Genomic DNA, 24,917 nt, shown 5'->3' on the forward strand with positions numbered 1-24,917 from the left:
ATCAAACACACCTTAAGATCTTTATAACATGACCAAATAAGCTAAGTGATCAATGCCCTTTGGCACTTTCATCGCATCAAAATTCTTTGGGGTGGAAAGTTTTATCACTAACATATTTTTTTTTTCTTTCTTCTCAACTTCTTGGTACCTTTTGAAATTAACACAATACTTTCATCTTTTACTATATATAATTGATGAGTAAATTACATAATTTTGTGCTCATAATCACTGTATTTTAATTTTTGTTAGCATTAGTTATTAAATTTTAATTTTTGTTAAAAATTTAATTATTATTTTAATTCTTTAACAAATTTTATTATAAAAACTGACATAGAATATATTAATAGAAACTATAAAATTACTTGATTGTGAGATTTAGATTAGTTTTAACATCAAGTTATTTATATTAATACATTCTATATTAATTTTTGTTAAAATAATTTTATGAAGAATAAAAAAGAGGACTGAATTTTGAAAAAAAAAATCTATAATTATAGTAATAATAATTAATTTATTATATAATAAAAAATTAAGAGACTAACCTATGTTGCACAGAAACGGAAACAGAAAACGTTTCTAATAGAAAATGGAAACATGGAAACAGACATTTTTTTTAAAAAAATAGGCATAAATAAGGTCCGAAACGGAAATAAGAAACGTTTCGAAAACGACTCCTATGAGGTGTTTTCGTGAAACATAGAGACTAACAACATAATTTATCATATAATTAATGTAACTATAAAGTTACACACTTTTAATATCTCAACAAAAATCCACTTTAAATATGCTTATTACCACTTTATGGTATCAAGATAAAATTTAGAAGCTCACTAAACATCTATTAAAGCAACTCCAACAAGAGTTGCCATTTATGGTGTCATCCCCATAATTGTTGAAATGGTATTTCGGATTAAATTTTTTTTACTCAAACGAGAGTGGCATGTGAGATTCTAAAATGGCAACAACTTTTTTTATGGTGCTATTTTTTCAACCCTTGGAGAGAAAAAAAGAGAGAGATTGCATTTGCTAATGATAAAATTTAACGGCTATATTTCAACTTCTATAAATATATATACTATCTGAAACATGGGTTTAGCAAGCGAGGTGAGACGGAGCGAGAGAGAGACAACAATCAACCAACGAACGACAGAGGGCTAGAAGAGAGAGCAGGCGAGGCCAAGGTGGCAAGCGACAGAGCGAGAAGAGTTGAGAGAAGCAATAAGCAAGAGCAATGCGAGCGATCGAGAGGGCGAGGGCGAGCAGTGAGAAACGACCAAGTGAGGGCGAGGCGATGACTGGCAAGGGCGAGCCGTCGAGGGGAATGAGGTAAGAGAAAGAGGCGTAGAAAGGGAAGGAAGGTTTTGGATTCGTAGGTTACAAATCAATTATATATATAATTATTTTTATTTTAGTTAATCAATTATCAATTATATATATAAATGTTTTTTTTAGTTAATTGTTAGAATTTAAATTGATTATTTTATGATATAATTATATATTTTGATTTTAATTTAAAATAAGTATTTTAGTATTAAACAGGGGTTTTGATTTGAGATTTGAAATTTAAAATTTTAATTATGTTTTTCAATAAAAAAATATTAAAATGACATATATAATTCAAATGTGTCATAATACTATTCAAAGTTACAAATAGGTGATTTAGCATCCCAAAATGACAACTACTCTTAGAATTATACTTAAAAAAAATGTTATACTCACAAATAAGTTTTATAAATTAATGTGATATATATAAATTCATAATAATTTTATTCAAAATTAACAATAATTTATAATAAGAAATAGATTTATTATTAATTTTATATAAGATTATTATGAATTTAATTAGATAAAATTATTATAAATATATGTATAATACGTTAATTTATAACAATTATTTATTAAATTTATTTATACATATATCATTTCCCATGCTTAATATAAAAGACAAGTAACATCAAGATAGACGAAATCTTTTAGGCCCCTATATTTAGGCTACCTTTGTTTATGTTACACTTACACATGTTCATGGATTCATTTACTTTTTCTTTCTATATATTAGCCATTTCTATCAACTTTGACTTAAATAACCAATGGTCTTTCTAGTTACATTTTGGTGTTATTTTTATATTGTATTTTGAGTTTTTTAATTAGTAACGTATTTATTGATATGCTACTATTTTATTATTGAATGAGATTGATATATTATTTTATTTATAATGATTTTGACCATCAAAATAGTTATATTGTCTAATGGTAGGTAATGGTACGAGTAAATCTAAGACTTCGAGTTAAAATATTATGAATTTTTAGTTTTTCCCCCACTTGGTCCTACTGAATAACATTCTAAGTGTGAACGGACTAGAATTACCATAACTTGAGGTGAATTCGATCCCAATACATAAACGATTTATATATCTAATCTGTATGAGATATTAAACATTCTTTTATTATATTTTATATAATAAAATAACGTGTTACATAAATATCAAACCTATATAGTGTGTGTATATTTATAGATTCCACTATATATATCTAATGTGTAAAAAAAATTTAATTTTACCTATATCATAATACGTGAATTCCATTCAACTTAGTTTCAAATAATATAATCAGGATTGATCTTTTGCCCGCATCAGGCAACCTCACACACCCAAAATTATCCCCACATACATGCATTTAATTTTATATTTTTTTAAATATTATTATAAATTATTATCTAAATAAATTATTAATTTTAGTTTATTCAATTAAAGTTACAATTACTTTAATAATTACAATTATAACCATAATTAATAATTTATTTATTTTTTAATCGTAATAAGATTTATACATATTTTATGTATTTTTTAATTGTGTCTATCAGATAAGAGTGTAACCGAATTAATTAAATTACACAAATTAAACAGACCAATTTTTTTCTAAAACCAAACTAACTCAATCAAATAGATGCTCAAATTAAACAGATTAAAAAATCAAAAAAATTAAAAATATTGAACCATTTATGTTGCTTGACACTAATGTAGTCTAGCCAATAAGAGACTTAAAACTCTCATCCAATTAGACCCCTTATTTCGCCTCCCTCCCCAATTAAATCATCTCAACTTTTTTTGAGTAATTTAATTGATTCGATTATATTTTTATCAGATAGATACAGTTAAAAAAAATATAAAATATGTATAAATTCTCTTATGACTAAAAAAATAAATAAATTATTAATTATGGTTATAATTGTAATTATTAAAGTAATTGTAACTTTAATTGAATAAATTAAAATTAATAATTTATTTAAATAAGAATTTATAGTAATATTTAAAAAAAAATTAAATGCATGCATGCATGCCTGTGGGGATAAGAGAGGAGGTGGGGGGGGGGGGGGAGGAGGGCCCGCGTCGGGCAACATAAGAACGTTGCGCAGGAGGTCAATCCTTATCGTATAATTAGAGGTGCAGTGTGTTTCATAATTATAATAATACAAAATATTTGTCAACTTTATTATGTGAATAATAATAATAATACTATTTTGTAAGGGGATTAGGGTAATAATAAAGGACAGGACAGCGCGATGCAATCATCATAATAATAGAAAGAATGGCAATTCCACTTATATTTACTATTAGACAGAGAAGAGAAGATTTAATTGCCCCATTAGTCAGCTAATCACGGAACGTGGTGAAGTCATGTCGGCTCATTGCTGAAAAGGAAAAGGATAAAAAAACAAAGAGATAAGAAGAAAAACTCTCCATCATATGTGAAGTTCGTCGGACGAAATCTGCAAGAAAATTCAAAACACCAAATTAAACCATTAGAATTCAGAGACCCAGTAAAGAGAATCCAGCTGTCTTTGATGCTACCACATATATATGTACAAAGAAATCAGTCCAAAAGCCATCATCTACGAACGCACACATATACAAACAAACAAACAGCAAAAAGGCAAGCCATTAATCCCTTCATCTGCAGGCCCTTTCACACCCTCTGTAAGTCCTTTGACAAACATATATATCCAACCCACCTTGTACTTTTTTACATTTTCAGAAGTAAATCATGTTCAGTTTGGGCTGAGTTCAAGCTTGGCAATGGACTCCCAAGAAGACAGGGTCTGTGTTGCCGTTGGGAATGACCCACAAGATGGGTTTGCAACCTTGGCATGGGCGCTTGGAAAGTGGTCTTCCCATTCAATCTCCATAGTGATACTCCATGTGCCCAACAACTATTCGCCCAAGGATTATGTTTACACGCCCTGTAAGACCGTTTCCCATTCCTTTAATTGCCAAGAAAATGCTTCAAATTGGTCATATGGGTTTGATTTTGTTGTCTTGCAGTTGGAAAACTCCCTGCAAGATACATCAGTGATGAGAAGTTGCAAATTATGAGGAAGATGAAGGAAGTGGAAGATGACAAGTTGCTGTCTCGGTACAAAGGTTTCTGTGGCAAGGTTTGGTTGGTGTATATACCTTACTTTTATATATTCTTTCTTTAATGGTTTCATAGAATCTTTGATTGTATTGTCAGTCATGATGCAGTTCCAATTGTTTGATAAAATGTCTATTAAATTTCTACTTACAGGTCAAAACTGAAATTCTTAAAATTGAGAAGCATGACCAGCCTCTGCATAAGGTCTTGCTGGATTTGATATTGGAGCTTCGGATAACCAAATTGGTTATGGGGATTTCAATCATGAAGTCATCATCAGGGTAACTGGAATCACTGCAATCCACAAAAATCAGTTCCTCTCATCTATTGCAGACAATGTTATTTTTAACCTTCCACTTATTGCAGAAAATGCCGCAGTGCAATCAGTGGATCATTTTATGTTCACCAGTACAAACCCGAATTCTGTGAGTTATTTATTGTATGCGGAGGAAAACTGGTGTTCCTGAGAGGAGCAACTAATGAAGGATTTACAGAGGGTGATCAAGGAGTCATGGCTACTAAGTTAAAAGAAAAGGGGAGTTTCAATGGTTGGTTAGGCAAATTGTTGCCGGAAAGTGCGACGAACGAGAGGAATCTCGGTAGCTCTCGGGTAGCTTCGATGAACAACGATTCCACAGATCAATGGGAATATCAAGAGAAAGAGCTTGAGAGTTACTTCTATGAATTGTTGTCTTCAAATTGTGGTGAAAAGTGTCCAGAGATGGAGTGCGACACCCTTTGGAATGGTCAAGCAGAACCGGATATGCCGGTAAATATGGTAACATTCAATTATGGTGATTGTTTTCATTTGTGTGGTCACAAACATCCTCTCTTACCCTATAGCATTTAGAAAGCTAATGGCGTTTGTGTTAAAAAGAAGTCCACTTTTAACTTGTTTTGTGCCAATGAATTTCAATTGTTTATCGTTGCTTTTTTCTGACTTCAAAGGCACATGATGATGGTGACAGAATAGAATGCAAATTGGCATGCTTGAATTTATTTATTTATCGTATATAAGTATGGCCTGTTAGAATTGCTTGCTTTTTGTCACATCTTGTTCTTACATTCTTTGTTTTTTGAAGCTAAATCCTTCTGCAGTTAACCACTTAACCTAGTTTCTGATCTGACCATGTTTGTTTTGTGCTTTAAACAATCTATCACTAAAAAAATCTGTTTTTAACTTGCTAAAAGCACCTATTTTGTAACAATATCAGAGTGGTAGCGATAAAATTGAACTGCTGAAGATTGGAATTAGAAAAGCTCAGGATGTGATCCAATTGAAGAAAAGAGAGTCCAAGGAGAATGCAGCAAGACGTGCTAGAGCTGAATGGGCTAGTTGCTTGTGCAAACATCGGGTAACGTCTTGAGCTAGTGGGCATTTCAATTCAGTTTGAAGTAAGGAACTAGTTTAATGAACAAAAATGTTTTTGCTTTTATAGGCTGAGGAGCTTGAAGCTAGTATTGGTGAAGAGATTGCAGCAAGAGCTGATCTAAAGAAAGAGTTGGACACTGTGAAAGAAGAAGTCTCTGAAGTTCGATCTGAAGTGGAAGACAAGAAAAGAAAGCTCAAGCCAATGCTGGAACTCCAACACGAACTCTCCAACAAACTCCAACTGTCCTCTCTTGCCAAGTCTCACGCCGAGGGGCAACTAGAAAAGGCAGTCACAGAAAGAGCTAACATACTTCGTGACATTGAGGAGTTGAGGCGACAAAGAGATGTGCTGCGGCGTAGAATTGAGTTTTGTAGGGAGAAGGATGCCATAGGAATGGCTACAAGGTTGAGTGACTTGGGCTTCAATTATAAGGAGTTTGCAGCTGAAGAGATTAGAGCAGCCACTGACAATTTCTCAGACCGTTTGAGATTGAAATCCGCGTGTGGATGGACAAATGTGTATAAAGGAAGGATCAACCACACAGCTGTGGCAATCAAATTGCACAAGTCAGTCAAGGGATCATCTCAAGAAGCATTCCAAGCTAAGGTAAAAAAACAAAGGTGCCACATCAATGTTATATTACCGACTACTGTTTTCTCAAGGTTCATCTCTCGAATAACCCACCCTGCTCAAATGGATCGGAACCCACAGTATGCTTTTTCCTGGTTTAGTTATTATCACAGCTATCTTCTAAGGGGGAGAACAAAGATATGTTCGCTTGTTTAAATGGAAGTTCGAACTACTATTTGATGGTTTTCTATAGTCTAAATTTGCAGATCTGGGAAATTCTTGATAATAATGAGATTTCTCACTTTGCAAAATTGACCAATGCTAATGCAGGTGAAGGTACTCAGCCAGATGCGGCATCCCCATCTAGTTGCAATGATGGGCTTCTGCTCCGAGCTACAATGTGTTGTATTCGAGTACATGCAAAATGGCTGCCTGAGGGATGCATTATTCTTGGTCGGCAGAAGCTCCAAGAGAAGAAACAGAGGTCTAAATTGGCACACTCGAGTACATATTGCAGCTGAAGTTTGCTCAGGCCTCAGCTTCCTTCACTCAGCCCGCCCCAAGCCCGTATCTCATGGCAACCTCAACCCCTCCAAAATCCTCCTAGATTGCAACCTTGTTGCAAAAATACATTGTTTTAGGCCTGGTTGGTGCCACAACCAATTTAACATGCAGTCAGATATTCAGGCTTTTGGGACTCTAGTCTTGCAACTTCTGGCTGCGAGGAATTGGGAAGAGCTTCCAAAAGAGACGATTCCGATGGACCGAGCAGCTGTTCAAGAGGTTCTAGATGACTCGGCTGGGGAATGGCCATTGGATGTGGCTGTGGAACTTGCTGGGATAGCAATGAGATGTCTTTCTGCTAACAAAGGGCCAGGCACAGATGTGTCAATGACTACAGTGATGAAGGAGATCGACAAAGTGATGAAGAAAGCCAATGATCTGGTGGCAAGGGGAGGAAGAGAGGAGGCGACGAATAGATGTGTAGATACAGAAGACTTGTGTGATGTACCAGGCGTGTTTCTCTGCCCTATATTTCAGGTTAGCACCATCTATTTCCCATTTCCACTATTCCATCTGCAGCTAGCAGATGGGATAGTAGAAATAGAAATATTTTTCGCCTTAGCTCAGAGGATGCAAAAATTGTTCAGAGAAAAATCTGACTCTATCCTAAGTCTTAAGAAACTTGAGAAATATGAACCATGAGTAGCTGCTAATGTTGATTTCTGATGCAGGATGTGATGAAGAATCCGCACATTGCAGCGGATGGATTTTCGTATGAGCTAGAGGCAATACAGGAGTGGCTGAGAACCGGGGGCGATACGTCACCCATGACAAATTTAAAGCTTAAGCACAAGCAACTTACCCCCAATCACACCCTCCGGTCACTAATCCAGGACTGGAGTAATAAGCGATCCATAATCCTTGCCTAAACATGTATATATTATAACCTTCATTTGTGTTTACATATTCATTAGTTCCAGTCCAGCTTGCTGATTCTTTTATTACATCAAGGAAACTCATTTCTTTTAACTTAGTGACTCTTGAGAGTTATTGGAGCTTGTCCCTCAGCATGATCTTAAGAAGAGGAAAAGAGAAGAGGGCAAAACAGTGAACAGAAATGAACACGTGGCTCTTATAAGAATGCATTGACTATTGATATTATATGGGTCACTCGTACTTGTTTCACAATTTCAATATAGAGTAACAGTATGGCATAATAAACAGAAAATCAAGAACCTGAAATGAGTTTCTGTTAAGGATGCAATGATTATGGACAAATGATGACATAAATGGCTCTGTCTAAACAAAAAAAAAAAAAAAAAAGGATTATATGAACTTATAGTAAGAGGAATGTCATCTATATATGTGTATCTACGGTTGAGCTGTACCGCTTCCAAGTTTTTGGGCCACAGTTTAGAGGTTGAACACTCGACAGCCGAACTCCTCAGTGTTTTATGCACCAAGCAGCATAATGGTCATCAGCTTAAACATTTTGGGCAATGGAAAAACCGAGCAACTTTCTCTGGCAGATGATAATCTGAAAGGGACAAAGGATCCATTGTCATGTCTTCAGGACCCGACCATATATACGTGCCTCTTTCTTGCCGGCTTCCTGGGACAGTGTTGTCCAGCAAGAGTGCCACCAGTAGTGTCACCACCATGTTCAATGATAGAAGCCCGTTTACTGCAAAATCAAACTGGTAGCCATCCAGATAGAAATGGCATGTCAGCCCTATCATATCAGGAAAGCAAAGCAAAGTGGTTTGAAGATGAATGGTGAAATGAGATAATGAACTCATCACAAGTATCTGTGTGACTTAATAGACATCAAGTTCCATACATTCTGGGGAATTATTCGATTTCTTGATTGGAAAGATTCATCGCTGCCCATTTTCCTTCACCACCTTCGGCAGGGTGAATCAGTGATGCAATCCATTCCTTGTTTGAGCAGAATATCAAGAGAGACATGGACATTGAGGGCCTATTTGTTTGACTATAGTTTCTATGTTTGTCATTTTCTTCGTTTTCATCGCTTTCAAATTGCAAAATTATGGTAACTTTAGAAACACCTTCAATGTCATATGATAATAATTTTGGAACAAGTGAAAACATCTTTTTTTTTTCTTGTTCTAAAAAATTAGGCTTTCTTTGAGAGCAATTACATGAGAACATTTTTTAAAACTGATCATGAAATGCATTCTCTTGAATTTATTAGGTTTTAGAACTATAAAACAGGTTTTGAAACTACAACCAAACAAGAATTAAAAGTCACCTCATTTGTTGTGAACTTCCATGGCGATGAAAGTCAATGAGGTAATGTGTTTATCTATACAAATCGAGAAAGAAATTAAGGTGTGTTTGATTGCATTATCTAGAATTTAATTCTAAGTAATGATTGCCTAGAAAACAAAAACCATCTCACCCCCTTAGAAAATGAATTCCATGGAAAGAACCTTTAAATGTTTATACCATACACATTTTTCCATAGAAAAATTAAGAGTGTTTGATTGCTTCCATAGAAAATATGTGTAATAATTATATATTTTTTATGGTATTTTTCAAACACACTCTTATTATTGGACAGCAGATCCTCAAGAAACAAAGAAGTTTGCACTAGTAAAACCATAAAACAAGAAAGAAGTTTTCACAACTCTCACTGTAAAAGAGAAAAAAATCCAAAAAAAAAAAAAAAAGAGGAACGAAAGAGATGACCTACTTGTTCACTGCCAGAGTGGAAAGGTCCATGTGAAGCCGTCGCAAAGGGAACAAAATAGCTGGGCAGTATCAAGCTGGAGTCAGGCTGGTACTGTTGAAAATATGCAGGGATGGATAAGCCAAGGAAGAGTGAAACACCGACTATTGTCATGTTTCTGAAGCTTCCTGTTTGACAATAATGCAGGTTGGAGAGACCAAGTGCAACAATCAGAGCCCATATGAAGCACAGAACGGCAGCAGCCAAGGCTTGTGGTATAGAAGCAAGGATGGCACCCACTTTCCCTATAAAGCATTTTAGAAGATATCAGTACCCTAAACTTTTCCTAGTCAAGTACCAACTTAAAATTCTCTAAAAGAATCTGCAAAATGGCATACGTAAATTTTCCAGCCCAAAGGCTCTTAGATTAAATAAAATGCATCTCATTTTATGCGCGCACACACATATATGCGCATGCACACATACCTATGTTGTCAACATGGAGCCTAGACCTTAACTAGTTGTACACAATTGCATTCGACTCTAGCATGTATTGTGAGACTCCAAAATTTACAAGTCTTTTATATTTGAATCTGTTAAAGTAACAGCCTAGTCCTTGGTTATGCATTACACCTATGCATATTCTGCATGAAAACAAAATATATGAAAATGCAGCAAGAGGTGCAAATCTTGAATTAAATTCTTATACCTATGAATGAGAAGAAAATTAAGAAAACTGCTCCAATTTCCACAGCCCTACGGCTTGCTATTTTTGTTACGTTGATGGTGTGCACATTTTCAGTCAAGGTTGTAGACCCACTCCCTGTGCCCCAAAGTCCAGCTAGTGCACTACAGAAACCTTCCATGCCAACTCCTCTGCTGACAACACCCAGAGTAGGAGGCTTTGAATTAATTCGCACAGATGTAATGTGATAAGTTCCAACCTGAGAAGGTGCAGCATCTTTGTCAGCATTTGTTAAAAAAAAATATGAAACTATAATTCATTCATTCAATGGTCAGAAAACATGGCTATAATTGGGTGTTTCAACATCTCAAAACCAACTTGCTCCTTTCTTAAGTCTCTCACATAGTCATTGCAATCAACTCAACCAGTCAGCCTGTTTACCTGTGGAAAGCATCTAGTTACAAGGGTTCTTCCATACTTAAGGAGCTGCAAGGGACATGCTTGCCCATGAATTCCTTAATTTTTGGCTAAATGAAAGCAATGATGGGCAATTTGAACCATATGACAGACTGGTAAAGTAAAAGAAAGATGAGATGTAGAGGTGAAGATTTTGGTTTTAAAAGGACAACTTTTCTCTAAAAGGGAATTTTCTACTATTATTGGTCCATTAAGACGACATTTCACTAACCGAGTCAACTGATGCAACCAGTGACACCATGATCATCATCAATGAAGTCCTTAAACGGAAGACGGGGATACCCCATTGCAGAGGGTAAGGGACCCTGACCCATGCAGCAGTTCTCCAAGCATTTGAAACATCAGTCCTGCAATGCTTCATGGTATACGCATGCCTTCTGCAAGCATCAATTAGGATGTTGGAACTGGGTATGTCAGGACTGCAGCCCTTGTAATTATATGCTCCACCGGCTGTCAAGAAGAATGCGTATGCCCAGATCAAAATAACACTCAGGGGAACCTGCAAAGCTTAAAGGCAGCATTAATTAAAGGATAATATCAAAATGTACTAAACAGGATTAAAAAAAAAGAAAAAAGAAAAAAACTTTAGGCTTCATTCACAGCAATGACATAATAAAGAAATGAATATAGTGGTTTTTTGTTGCCTAATTCATTCCCCCTATTCCGGGAGGGGGAATGAATTCTCAAACCAAAGGTTGTGAAGGTACATGAATCTATTATTTGAGAAGACATCCAGTTAAGTTTCATAATATCTCAGGATTGTCAAAAGTGCTTGATTGATAACTGGGGTGCATAAGAAAGTTCACAGGAGTCTCACTTTTAATTTTTATGATAACTTGACTCCTAGGTTGCTTAAACCTTAAGTAAATGACTGGCTGATTCTTGTTATTGCTTTGCTCAACTCACAGTACTACAGAGAAAATGACTTATTTTGGCTTATTACAGTTTATAGCAGGACAGCATGATTAATATTTGAACAGTTTCAGTGTAGTTGTAAGACCTGCATTTTAGCCAATAGAGAATGTCCACTGTTTCATCCAATAGTAACAAAGGGCACACTATCTAGATTTCATTGGATAGGTGGAATCACTTAGGAGGAGAATGAAAATCTTGATGACGGAGAATAATACTGTATGCAGATTTAACTGGGAAATGGAATTTCAATTTTTTGTTGCTGGAAGAAAGGGAAAAGGATCTGCATGGAACAAAGCATCTCCTGGGATAAAAACTAATAGCAATGGTATCAAACCAAAGCTTATGTGCAATTTCAAAAGGTTTCCTTAAACTAATAGTCAATAAGACGATGCTATTACCCTGGAGAAGGTCAGTTTCTGTAGTTCACAAGAAGAGAGACCTCTAGCCACAAATAGCAGAATATATCTATAGGTGCAAGGAGGTGAAATTAAGACACACTGGGGTAAGAAGAGTTGCATATAACTTCACAATCTTGTGAACCAGACAATTTGATATTAGAAAGAAAAAGACGGGGGTGGGGGGGGAGTGAATCACGACAAAGAACCTTCAAACTGAAGGTAAATTACCTACCGCATAAATTCGGAATATTCGATGCCCAAAAACAGATATCCCGCGGAGGTACTGAAAACAAACAGTGTTAGTTATGGCAAATATTGAGGGTATTTCTGAAAGAGTCATTTAAATTAGGGTTCTAACAAAAAAAATTCATGGCATACTAAACTGCTAAACCTGAATACAGCTAGAATTGTTATATATCATGCCTATTGAACCAAAAAAGATAAAGAGCTCAAGAAGCTTCTTACCAAGGTAAAAATAAGGACTAGTAGTATCTGGGGAAGACTGATCTCCACACAACTACCAGCTTGAGGAAAACCATAGCTGAAAAATGCCAAGCCCACTGCAGCAACTGTTGGTGCAACCACAACCGGGTTTACCAACCTGCAGTATCATGTGAAACAGATAAACAGTATTCAGGAGAGGAAGATTCCAAACCAAGCTAGAGAACATATCGGCATGTGTACCAAAAGTGATTGCTACTTTTTAAATGATTGTTTGATTCTAAACAAGAATGTTATACAGCCACTAGTTAGATGATTGTCTGGTTCTAAAGACAAATGTGAAACAAAAAGATAAATATATTATTAGTAGGACAGGCTAGATGGTTTGAAACACACAAGATGGTGTTTCCTATTCAAATTTCCATCAGCCACAACCATTTTTTGATATAAAGGCCAACAGGAGCAGCAATTCCACTGAAGCCATGCACAAAGTTCTGGAAATGAAGCTCAAATGGTGAATTTCTGGCAATTGTGATTTTACAAAGACATAAGATGTCTCAGAAGGAATTGATAGCAGAGTAGTGTCAACATGGAAAAATTACAAGCAATAGTGCCTGTTGATCCCAATAAATGAGTCAACTTTGCAAGAGAAAGTACAAATATGGAATCTGTTGAATTACCTTACAAGAAGAGACATCAAACCACTGAACCCCAAGAAGCTTTGGAATATTGAACCAATAATTATAGCCCCTTGAAGTTCCCTCATGATGTGCCTAAATTTCTGCAGTAAACTGAATGTGCATCAGTGGCTGTTTCAGAAAAAGGAGTTCTATGGAAAGAAGAAAGAGTTGACATAGAGAAAAAAAAAAAAAAAAACGTAACACTTGGGTTGCTACTCATAACCCCAATAAATGAAAATGCAAAAAGGGAAGCTCCCAAATTGGGAGAATTATATTAATTGCAAGTCCCAGTCTAGTTTAGAATTTCACTTTTTTCTTCTGAAATGCATTAATTACTAGGCTTTCACAAATGCTAGAATCCTATGAAAATTCTATAATTTTTTTCTCCAATTACATAAGCTCCAAGGTAATGGTATCTGATCAAGGACCTCTAATGCCCCAAGAAAGAAAAGTTACAATAGGGTAAACTTACATGTTCAGTAAGATTTCGAATCTCCTCAGAGTTCACAATGACCAACAATGGGGCCAAATACACAAATGAACTGCCTTGAACCAACGGAAGACGGGTACCAAAGTATAAGTGCAGTATTGTAGTAATGCCAGACACTAATAACATCGTGGAAATCACCGTGGCAGTGTCTTTCTGTAATGGTGTCAAAAAGAAGGAAATGTTCTTATACTAAGATATTTAATTGACATCTCTTAACTTCAATTGCACTAAGAAAAATTTTAAGAACTTCCTTACATCAGTCCCACCCATGGCAGGTACAATGACCAAGGGGATGAAAATAAGTGAACCAGCCAGTGATAAGTAGTGCTGCAAACCGTAATACATAAGTGGTACTGCAGTTTGAAAAACAAAAAGAATCAACAGTAAAATAATGGCAGATCAGAAGCATATTAAAACTTTGAGCAGAATTCAGAAAACAGAGAATTTCATTCATGGTGACAGAATAAAAAGAGAATACACATTGAAAAATGGAAAAGAAATGCTCAAGACATTCCATTGGCTGTTCAAGAACAAGAACAATTCTATAAGAAACACATTGACAGCCACAGGTGCAGCAGTAAGCTATATAAAAGAAAATAGATATGCATTCACACATACAGCTTATATTCAGTCAGTTAAAACAACCACACAGCTGTAGTAATTTCTGTCAAAGAACTACTAGTTGAATTTTCTTCTACCTATATTTTTAAGAGGATATCATTCCCTTGCTAGAGGTTTGCGTTAGAAAAGGCATCTGGCATAAAATTTTGCCACATTATTCTTTTGTATGGATATGTATTGTCAATGTGACTTTTAGAACTCAATTGACATTAAGATTGCCATGTCTCCAACCCTAACTTGATTAGGATAAGGTGCAGTTGATGATGATAATATATTTTTAGAAGGATAACATTGGAAAATCAACTGAACCTATCAACACTTTACCCGATTGAGAATAGGGTTATTTTTGCACTTCTGGACATTGGGGAATTGGCAATTATCTGAAGGTACATTTGGTGTACAGGAATAGAATGAAATGAGAGTGAGACAGAACCATTTTAATGTTAGTTTAGAATGTTGAAGGGAAAGGCAGAAAGTCTTTCCCTCTTCTCTCTTTCTTCCTCTCTTCCCCCAGCTTGCTCTGGACAACTCCACTGCCAGCACACAGAATTTTCTTTCTTTCTTCTCTTCTTCTTTTTCTTCCTCCTCTCTTTTGGCACTCACATACCCAGAAGATCCCCACTCTTCCACTAACATCTACCCATTTGTCACTACCCCTGGCTCCCTACTTCCCAACCAAATTTGAACTCAAGGTCTCAGGTCCAGGCTCCAAGCTTGATCCCCTATCTCTCCACCCAATCCACTTCACCCTACCCCTACCAAACCATAGTAGAGAGTTAAAAGAAAGAAAGGAGAGAGGACACAAAAAATTGGCATCTTTTGTCTTGTGGACTAGCAAATTAGGAATTTTCCTAAATAGGGAAAAGCTGTGGCCAGAAGCTGAAGAATTGGGTTGCATGTAGTTGTGCACACCCAAACCAGGCATTTGCTAATGATCTGACCTAGTTAGGCTGACCCACTTTAAGGACTTATAAGCATTTTGGTATTGGATATTACCAAGATTCATGTACTAGAGGACCAAACCATGGTAGGACTCTAATAAACAAATTCATAAATAAACGTGTTCTCTTTAAAATGTTTTGCCACATTGTTCCAAGCCATTAGTGCGCCCTCCCCCCTCTCTCTTGATACTTTGAGTTTTGCAGAATGTGTTTTATCTTGTGGCTTAATAGGTGGTGTTCTGATAATGGCCCTCCATAGGTTTCACATGGCATTGAGATTGACTTATACGTATGGAAGACTATCATTTCCACATCCTGTTTTCCATTTAGGATCTGTTTATTTGAACTTAAAACATTTTATGGGAAAATATTTTTCAATGTAAAATGTTTTACCAAAAAAAATATTTTTTATCTTACTTTCTAGTTTTTGATTTGCATGGTAAACTACTTTCCAAAAATTAGCTACATGTATGAATGTTTATGTCCGTGTATGTATGTGTATATATATATATATATGCATGTGTGTGCATGTGCACGTATTTATGTCTACACATGTGCACGTGTATGTATATATATGAGCATGTGTATATATGTATGTGTGCATGTATGTATGTATAATGTATATGTAGGTCGGTCTATGTCTATGTTTATATGTGTATGTATATGCATGCATGTATATATATATATGTATGTATTTATATATACATACATATACTGATATACATATATGCATGTAAATAGGAAAATGACTAACCAATTTCGAATTGTTTCCATCATTTGGTGTAAATATTTTCATTATAAAAATATTTTCATCTTTTTTGTCAACCAAACATTAGAAAATAAGGAAAATGTTTTTCAAGAAAACATTTTATGCCCAACCAAACCTTAGACACAAATGTCAACTATACATTAACTGATTTACTTCCGGATAAGTTTATGAATTCAAACAAAAGCCAGTCAAAAAAGTTCAAACTTTAAGGGGGAAAAAAATACACAAGCCATGAATCAATTGAGTTATGTTACTTAAACAAATTAGGAAGTTCACATATACACTTTAAACTGCTACTATTTATAAATGTAAGCTCAGACACACTCAAGTACCTGTTACGATATCTATATTTTTAATACTGTTGCATGTTCTCCTTATCAATGATCTTGAATGTATCCTTGTTAATGGTCTGGAATATATATTTCTTAATAAATTCAACGAATTTGTAACTCTGCTCATCAGTTGAGTAATTCCCCAATGCTTTTAATGTTGAACGAATTTCTTATTTACAGCCAATCCGTCCCGATACCAAATAACAGAGGATCATTGCATTAGGTAGCCAACAACATAGAAGCCATCAGATCATATACCATGAATCCTAGAAAAATGTAGCCAATTTGTCTCATTCATCCATTGATTGTTCCTTCCCATTTACACATATCAAACATACTCTTAGAGAGGTCAAAAGAATGGTAATTAGATGGAATAAGTGATCTGTCTTGAAGTGAATCTCACTTAGACATGTTCTCTTCTTTCTTAGATAACTTGAATCTACTCTCCTTTCTTGATTTTGATAATGCATGTGTGCCTATATTAAGAGCATCTTATTTCCAGATCTCAATAATTTTACATCATGCTAGGATAGTGCTCCTTCAGATTTTAGCCTATAGTAGTTTCTTCACTCTGAGTGGAGTTGACAAAAATTGAGAGTTTTTAACTATTTTAAAAACCGTACAATTCTAGTTACATTAGGATTTTAGTTATTTAGGAATTTTAAGTTTTGCTCCTGTTTTAATTTAAATTCCAAGTTTAGTGATGTTATGGTCTTTATTGCCTAGTTTAATTAGAATTTTTAGTTTGGTAGGGATTTGTGAGCTAATAAATACCTCACAAGTATAGAAATTATTCAAGTTTTGATGATTAATCATTGAATTCAAAATTTGGATTTGTATCTCTTGGGTATTCTTCTTCTATTTCTTCTCTTATTCTTCATCTTCTTTGATTCTATACTAGGAGTTCATGCAGGACAAAAGACACCGGAGCTTCCCTAGTCACATTGCCGAGCCTGTTCCATTCTCAAAGAAATGAAATATACCCGCATCATTTTCACCATGACTAGCTCTTCCCAGTTATGAAGTACTAAACCACTCTTTTAAATCATATAACAACTCGTTATTCTTCCATTTATATCTTGTTATATCCCCTCTTAAAGTACCTCTCTTGCTTTGTTCACTGTTACATTATACTGGGAATTTCTTCTATATTACTTCATCACGCTACTGATAATTCACAATCACAAGCATGGACTTTAAACTAAAATAAAGGCACAGAAAAAATAAATCAATAGTTGCAAGTTAATCATAACAAATAAGTCGTAGAAAATGAAATCCATACTAACCCACTCCAGGATTGTCTCTCAGCCCAAGCTTCATTCCAGGACTCCACCCTCCAGGACCAGGCTCTCCACCATCCTGGTACGCATCATCAATCCCCTCTTCGCTTTCCACATTTCTGTCATCCTTCATTGGCTCAGCAGCCGGAGCTCGCTGTCCGGCCCCGTTTACAACCCCATTCCCATTCAGGCCAACCCTGCTCTCTTCATCTCTAGCCCCCAAACTGAATTCGGCCCCATTTCTCCTCTGATTCTCACCTCTCACTCTCCCATCTTTAATCCCCAAATCCCCACCATTCCCATTCCTGCCCGCCCCGCGCCCGGCCCCCAAAACTGGTTCAATTTCAATCCCCCTATGCCTGGTCCGCCCCAGAACTGGATCAATTTCGATCTTCGGCGAGGATGACCCATGCTTCTCCAGACCCTTCTCCAAATCAAGCTCAGAACTCCCGGTATTGTCTTTCTGGGCCCTCTGGCTCACACTAGCATGGCTCTCTCCGGATAGATCAGACACAAATCCTGTCCTCTTCGCCCAAGATCTCAGCTCCTTCGGATCGTGGCCTTTTCTTGGTACAAACGGTTCTAGCCCCGGAAGCACCGAACCGAGCTTCTGACCCTTTTGTGTATTCCTCCTCTCCGGGGCTTCTGATCTCGACCCACCTTCCATTTCAGTTTCCCGCAAATGGGTGCTGATTTATCCAACAAATGCAGCACTGTAATCTAACCCCCTCTAGGCTCTGTTCTTCAGCAACCGAAAAAGAAAGAGCTCTAGAGAGAGTTCTAGAGAGAGTAGAAGCAAAGAAAGATGAGTAAAGAGCACAATGCGGCAGCGGTGAATGGTGGCTTGTAGTGAGTGAGAGTGAGGTGATGCGGATGAGGATGACGACGACATTGCAGCGACTTTCCTATTACCAGTTGGAAGCCGCCGTTGCTTTCGAGAGGGAAAATTGCTGAAATAGCCCCATAGTGACCGTTGCAACCTTCAGGTTGAACCCGACGAGGGAGGTCAATTTCGTCATAATGTCAGTGTCCGCAGTTCCTTAGGTTTCAAGCTTTGATGATATGATGATGGAACCTGAGACTCACCGAGTGGACTCGGCAGCTCCATGGACGAGTGCGAACTCGGACTCCGACTTGGTTTGGAGACAAATAAAGATTGCATTAGCACTTGGTAATTATGATTTGTTGAAAAACATGGTTGCAATGGCCCATAACCATGATTAGACGATAGAAATTAAAAAATCACAAGATGATGTTAAAACCAAAAGAAAAACTTAACAAAAGTGTTAATTTTGAAAATGTATCGGAAGAATTAATGATAAATGTTACGAGACATAATTATTTATCATAAGATATAATCATTAATTCCATTTGTAATATTATAAAATTAATTTTATTAAAAATATATAATATTATAAATTTTAAAAGATATTTACATTCATCTATACAATAAAGATAATATTTCTATCTCTTTTCATATTCTTATGCATTGCCTTTCATATTCTTTTTTACTATTTATTATTGTGATTATATACTTCCTTTTATACTAATTTAAGAATTGAAGGCCTTTCAAGACAATTCTTTAAAATTGTTTTATAGATACAGAAATATTGAAATACTCTTAATTAATCTATGTATGAAAACTCATTATTATTTGAATATTTATGTCGTACAATTTTATAAATTTAAGTAAAATAACTAATAATATCACTAAACATAGTCTTGAAAAACGATTCGATTGTACTTAAAAATGAAAAGAAACTGACAAAAAAACACTTAGTTGCTTCATTAATTTTTAAATGGAGAAAGTTAGGTGAGTGCATCATATGGACATGGACTTTTTAGCTATAAATTAGATTAAATTATGCACCTTTTGACTGCCATCAGATTGCATTGCAGTGGAGATAAGATTCTTCAACCTCAAGTGTTCTTTAAACTTTGAGGAAATTCTCATGTTTGTGTGAATCAGAGCACTTTTGTTAGGATAATGATGGGAATTTAATGAGTTTTTAAATTTATTTCATGTAGTGTGGTTTAAGCTTTATATTTTGATCAGAAATGTCAGATGTTAAAGCTCTAAGCAAGTCTGTGCATCTATTCCTTGGCATATTGACAAATGACTCTTCCCTAATGAGACTATAATTAATATATATTATTATTGTTGTTGAGAAAGAATTACATTAAAATATTAAAATGTATCTGATCTCTTTATTATTGTAAGACAACACCCCCAAAATATGAACTCATATTCTACTTTTAACTTCTTAGAGCCTTTTATACCTTTTTTTCTGTCCAAAAAGGTTCTCTTTTAAGAAGAAAAATTTGGGCATCCCACCAGGCATCTTTAACTTTAAAAAAAGAAAAAAAAAAAAAAAAGGGAAAGAAAAAAGGCTAAGGCATGTAAAGTGGGAAGTAAAAAATAAAGAAAAGAAATCAACATATTGATCATTTGCAAACTAGAACCACCAATCTGCATTGTTAGCTTCGCTGATTGTTATTCTTATTTTACAAGCTCATCCATATCCTCGTATCATATGAATCCACCATCTCCACCTTTCATCAAGTGAGGACGACAACAATCAGAAATTTAGTCAGGCCAAGTAAATTCTAGGTCCCCAACCATCTTTATCCATAGATCCGTATCTTCCAAAATAGTAACAAAAACTGAAAGCTTGTAACTCTGAAGAGTAGCTTTAGCTTACATCTTTATTTTGATCTGTCAGTTGATGATCACAAGCAAGAAGGATAGGAGGGGAAGGAAGCGGCAACAAAGAGAGAATGCAAAGTAATGGATTAAATACAAGATGCAACCTGCATTCATATGAATCCATGGATCTCATTCTCATGCATTTCCCAACGGCAACAGATACATGAATCCATGGATCCACGCATATCCACTGGAAAAGAATCAAGAGAAAAAGGATATATATATATATATTGGTTGATATTTTCTCCAAACAACCTTGAAGTCCCTAGTTGCTTTTCAACCTTCAAATGAAAATGAAAATACCCAGAAAAGAAAAAAAGAAAACCCATGTTCTTGACGTTCCAGCTGTGTCGTCAATTACAGAATTCATAATCCCTTTTTAACAACTAATAAAGATAAATCCCCCAAAAATCCATTGTCACTACCTGCAAAGTTCATGTAGCCGAAGCTACCTAGTGGGATATAGGCTTGGGATTGTTGTTGCTGTACCTATCTCAGTTAAGGCTTGACATTAGGTTCCCATGGCAACTATTAGCTGAAGTACAGAGAAACAGAAATAGGACGCAACAATAATCAATACCTGTATCCAACATAAACCCCAATAAGACCCTTGTTTGTGCAAAATGATAGAAGATGAAACACAGACCTCAAAAGTCTGAAGTAAATAACATTCTGGTGATAATGGCTCCATATAATAGAAACAACCAACAGAGCTATGATCCATGGGTGCAAAGCCTGAATTTCAACTTTGAGATAATAAGAACAACAACAACCAACATACCAATCTTTAATCCCTAAGTGGGGTCACTACATTTATACTAGCTCACCAATTATCTCTATTTATAATCATTCCTCCGTAAGAGATCTCCACCATTTTTTTATTTCTTTTCCCTACCTCTTACACGCATACTTAGAGATAGAAATGATGCTGCAATATTTAAGTCTTTTACATATTTTTTAGACATGTCTAAATCATTGCAATCTGCACCAGTGTGTGTTTGCAACAGGGGAAAAAAGAAAAAGAAAGAAACTGAAGTTTTTGTTCCAAATAATTGAGGGCAGCTATTGGCAACTTTCATCTTGGTCTCTTGCTTATACAAATGAGACAGTCTAAAAATGGAGTGCACAAAGATAACAAATTAGCTGGTATCAAAACAATGATAGCTAAGCGCACACTTGGACAGCCTAAAGCCAGCACCAAAAAAGATACTAAATCATAAAACTATAGGCTGTGTTCTGTAATAAGTTCTCCAATTTTCAAACCAGTCCAATGCAATGAGGAAAACATATATCTATATGAAACGTAAAAGGCCCCATATTCCCCATCATATATTAAACTTCTATAGCAGTATCTCAATTGAATAACAGCCCTACCTGCATACTGGTGTTAGGGATCATAATTCTGTAAATTGATGATAGCAACTGACAGATCTTGCCTCAACACTTAAAAATTGTTTTCCTGACATGGGCAAATCCCTTTTACAATGAAGAACTATTTGTACTCTCACAAGCAATCGATGACCTAAAAGATGGGGATGATATATGGTGACACTTGAAGATCAACGTGTTTCCAAAAAATCAGTTCAAATATCTTGAATATTTTTGCTCAAAAAGATTAAAAAAAAAAATTAATGAGGAACTTCTTCACAAAATCAAGACCAGATCATTAAAGTGGAAAATACTTGTCAAATCCCTTTAAAACTAAAACAAGAGTTTTATGAAATGCTATAACCTTAGTTTTGTTATTAGCACAAAGTAACAGGCATTGAAACACTATTCTTTCTGAAACAAGAGTGAAACTGAGATAAACATGCTATAGTGGATGCAGTCATCCCCGCGCCCCCCCCCCCCCCCCAAAAAAAAAAAAAAAAAAAAACAAAGATAATTAGAAATAAGATTTATTCATGACAAGATAGGATTGACGCCTCTTGAAAATAATGATACGGAGACATGTTTATGGCAAAATAAGTAAACGAAGACCAATCAAATTTTGGTGAAAAATTCTTAGGCCATTACATGTGATATAATGTTCTTTACAGTAGATATGGTCATGGATAAGAGATTAGCAAACTAACAACCCATATAGCCAACACCATCTATCTCATGTAGTGGGATTACCAGTTAGCACGTTGATGTTGCTGTAACAAATATGTTTCCATGTTTTAAGTACACAAAAAATCCAAATTCATTTTCTATCAATTGCATACAAACTAGCACTCTCTTCCAACTATTCACGAAAATTATTCAAAACTCCTGTCCATTCCATCAGTGTCTTTTTCTATAAAACAGACAGCCTACTTTATTATGTTTCACCAAACAACCAAATAAAAGATCACCTTCAGACCAAGTTCAAAATAAGCAACAATCCATAAAACTTTGGTATAGAATAGCATGGACTTTAAGCCTCACTAGTCACAACACCTACACATCCAAGAAATGCCTGGTTTATAATTTCAAATCCCCTATAATTTTTTCATCCTTCATTTGTGCCCTTTTTTAGTGCTGCATCTTACTAAAATAATCGAAGTCTAATGATTTACTCTAGATAAGTAGTCTCTTGTAGCATCTTGTAGAATGGCATTTCCAATGGAGAGAAGTCAGTAGAATGATCACACTGACTATCGAGATAAACAAAAATATAGCACCTAGCACCTATGCCCCCTAATTGAGGTTATATGTTCTGGTATCATAATGATTATTGTCTCATAAGCAACATATAAGCACCAAGATAAAATTAGAAGACAAGCCCTAGAACGACCTTGGGTTGCAAGTGTGCTGCCCAATTGGAGTAAGATTTTCTCCTCCAAACAAATCATATCGATACCTTTCCACAAAGGTGGATCAAGTGCCAACCGTAGATGTCTATGGTCAAATTATGTTTAGTCAGGCAAGTATTCTCCTTCCAATGAATATCCTGACATTCTCTGCTCAAGGTATAATTACTTCTCACTGTCCCAACGTAGTGAAAAGAACTAACAGTCAGTGGACTGGGATATATTTTGCAAGGTAGCAATCATCACGGCAAATTAATCTCTCCTCAGCTAAGCAGTATGCCATTGTGAAAATTTGTAGGTTATATGCCTAAGAAAATGACACCAATAAAGAAAATGCAGACACATTCTCCACTCCAATGTCCTAGCTAAGATATTTGCACCAAACAACCACGAAATCATTTATCACAGTACTGGTGCAAAAATCTTCTTAAGATAAACGATCACAACACCAAGAACAATAAGGTTTCAGCTTCAGCTATCAAAGTATGGAGTTCAGCTGCTTCAAATAATCCTATTTGATAAACAGTATCACTCATTGGCCATCTCACAATCATTCAGTTCGTAATAACCCATTCAGCCATCAATTAAGTCATCCCTAAACTCCTAATGGTTTAAATTGAACTCAATGAACTACACAATTCGGTCCTCTAGATGCGATACAACAAATTTCCACTAAGGTATGGCAAACAATGATTTTGTACGGCCTGATCGGGCAGCTAACTCGTCCAATTTCGTTAATTCACTCAAATTCAGCGCATGCTCTTGACGGAAGACACCAATAACAAATCGCAAAAAGTTCAATTTGTGATTGACAATGATCATTGCCTATCCAACACCAGGAATGTTACAAACAGAACATCAACAGTCCACGACCAAAAGAGAAAATAAAAAATCAACATCATCAAAGGAGGAACCAACCATAAGCAGCTGTAGAAATTAAAGACGAAAATGACAGAATTTCTTTCTTTTTTTTTCATCTTTTCAGTTGGGTTGGTTAGTTTCTGGGTACCGGAGACAAGAGACGAACGACGTTTTCTTGCCGCTCGCGAAAGCGTCGCTTGAGGTAGTTCTCGATGATCTCCATGACGGAGACGAAGCGCTTCATCTCCTCGAGGCGGCGGCTGAGCTCGGCCTCTCGGGCGCGGGCCCGCTCCAGCCGCGCCTCCGTCTCGGCCAACCGGTCCCTCAGATCTTCCACCACCGCAGCGTCGGTCGCCGGAGGCCTACCTCGCGTAGCCGCTATTTCATCTTTTGATGGAAATCGTTCCGAACCGTAACACATTTTGTGAGGCCTCCGGAAAACAACCAGAGAGAGAGGCAGAGAGCGAGAGAGAGAGAGAGAGGGGGGCGATGATCAGCGGTAGTTGGGTTTGGATCATTAAATCCGCACCGTTGAATTGATTTGGAGTGGCCTCTCGCCTCGCTGCGGTTTTTTTCCTGCAGTTCGTAAAGTATCCTGTCCCGTAACACTTCCGCGACTTCCTTTTCGCTCTAAATTTCTCGCACCATCCCGAAAGTAAGTTTGACTATATATATATATATATATTTATGATCTAGGTGTTTAAGTTTTATCCATCTAATTTTAGAGAAAATGTCTTTTTTTTAATTTAATTTTTAAATAAATTAGATCTAATTATAAATTTATATATTTTTAAATAAACACATAATCAATACTTACTAAATAAGATATTTTTATCTTCATCAAGAATTAATTCTTTCGTCATTTTTAAAAATATTTAAAAATTTATTACTTGTATCATATTTTGAGGGAGAGTATGTTGAATTTAATCTTATATTTATTGTTCAAACGTAAAAGATATATTTTATTATAATTAATTATTAATTAATACCGTTT

At 35.7% G+C, this 24,917-nt stretch overlaps 3 protein-coding genes across 6 annotated transcripts; 1 reads left to right on the forward strand and 2 right to left on the reverse strand.

The window, feature by feature from the left end:
- The first annotated feature begins 3,804 nt into the window (after nucleotides 1-3,804).
- On the forward strand, nucleotides 3,805-7,889 carry LOC127803800 (putative U-box domain-containing protein 50). 3 transcript variants are annotated; one of them, XM_052340312.1, is made up of 9 exons: nucleotides 3,805-3,933; nucleotides 4,036-4,242; nucleotides 4,323-4,435; nucleotides 4,567-4,694; nucleotides 4,780-5,191; nucleotides 5,628-5,768; nucleotides 5,853-6,392; nucleotides 6,687-7,397; nucleotides 7,592-7,889. In XM_052340312.1, exons 1-9 carry the CDS (start codon nucleotides 3,861-3,863, stop codon nucleotides 7,787-7,789), a joined length of 2,523 nt encoding a protein of 840 aa, XP_052196272.1. In that variant the 5' UTR covers nucleotides 3,805-3,860; the 3' UTR covers nucleotides 7,790-7,889. The 3 variants fall into 3 exon arrangements, with proteins under 3 accessions (XP_052196272.1, XP_052196271.1, XP_052196273.1); XM_052340311.1 differs by having other exon boundaries at nucleotides 3,894-4,242; nucleotides 4,780-5,182; XM_052340313.1 differs by lacking the exons at nucleotides 3,805-3,933; nucleotides 4,036-4,242 and having other exon boundaries at nucleotides 4,327-4,440.
- A 269-nt stretch (nucleotides 7,890-8,158) lies between these two features.
- Nucleotides 8,159-18,506, reverse strand: LOC127803801 (nucleobase-ascorbate transporter 11). Of its 2 annotated transcripts, XM_052340314.1 has the most exons (10): nucleotides 17,588-18,506; nucleotides 13,894-13,991; nucleotides 13,621-13,791; nucleotides 13,149-13,249; nucleotides 12,493-12,628; nucleotides 12,260-12,310; nucleotides 10,926-11,213; nucleotides 10,262-10,496; nucleotides 9,577-9,857; nucleotides 8,159-8,557 (listed from the first exon to the last, which is right to left on the reverse strand). In XM_052340314.1, the coding sequence occupies exons 1-10, from the start codon at nucleotides 18,246-18,248 to the stop codon at nucleotides 8,339-8,341; spliced, it is 2,241 nt and encodes a 746-aa protein (XP_052196274.1). In that variant the 5' UTR covers nucleotides 18,249-18,506; the 3' UTR covers nucleotides 8,159-8,338. The 2 variants fall into 2 exon arrangements, with proteins under 2 accessions (XP_052196274.1, XP_052196275.1); XM_052340315.1 differs by lacking the exon at nucleotides 12,260-12,310.
- A 5,340-nt stretch (nucleotides 18,507-23,846) lies between these two features.
- LOC127803274 (protein SKIP34) lies at nucleotides 23,847-24,554 on the reverse strand. Its single transcript, XM_052339379.1, has one exon. The coding sequence runs from the start codon at nucleotides 24,342-24,344 to the stop codon at nucleotides 24,057-24,059; it is 288 nt and encodes a 95-aa protein (XP_052195339.1). The 5' UTR covers nucleotides 24,345-24,554; the 3' UTR covers nucleotides 23,847-24,056.
- Between the last annotated feature and the right edge of the window lie 363 nt (nucleotides 24,555-24,917).

Source organism: Diospyros lotus, chromosome 6, assembly GCF_014633365.1.
Source record: "Diospyros lotus cultivar Yz01 chromosome 6, ASM1463336v1, whole genome shotgun sequence".
NCBI lineage: Eukaryota > Viridiplantae > Streptophyta > Magnoliopsida > Ericales > Ebenaceae > Diospyros > Diospyros lotus.

Coding starts and splice junctions, on each gene's coding strand:
- LOC127803800 (XM_052340312.1), top strand. CDS start 3,861: ATGTACAAAGAAATCAGTCCAAAAGCCATCATCTACGAACGCACACAT. Junction 4,695..4,779: donor ATCATGAAGTCATCATCAGG/GTAACTGGAATC, acceptor CACTTATTGCAG/AAAATGCCGCAGTGCAATCA. Junction 7,398..7,591: donor TTCTCTGCCCTATATTTCAG/GTTAGCACCATC, acceptor TTTCTGATGCAG/GATGTGATGAAGAATCCGCA.
- LOC127803801 (XM_052340314.1), bottom strand. CDS start 18,248: ATGGAAGGTGGGTCGAGATCAGAAGCCCCGGAGAGGAGGAATACACAA. Junction 12,311..12,492: donor TAGTCCTTATTTTTACCTTG/GTAAGAAGCTTC, acceptor GTTTGTTTTCAG/TACCTCCGCGGGATATCTGT. Junction 8,558..9,576: donor TCCACTCTGGCAGTGAACAA/GTAGGTCATCTC, acceptor GATGGCTACCAG/TTTGATTTTGCAGTAAACGG.
- LOC127803274 (XM_052339379.1), bottom strand. CDS start 24,344: ATGTGTTACGGTTCGGAACGATTTCCATCAAAAGATGAAATAGCGGCT.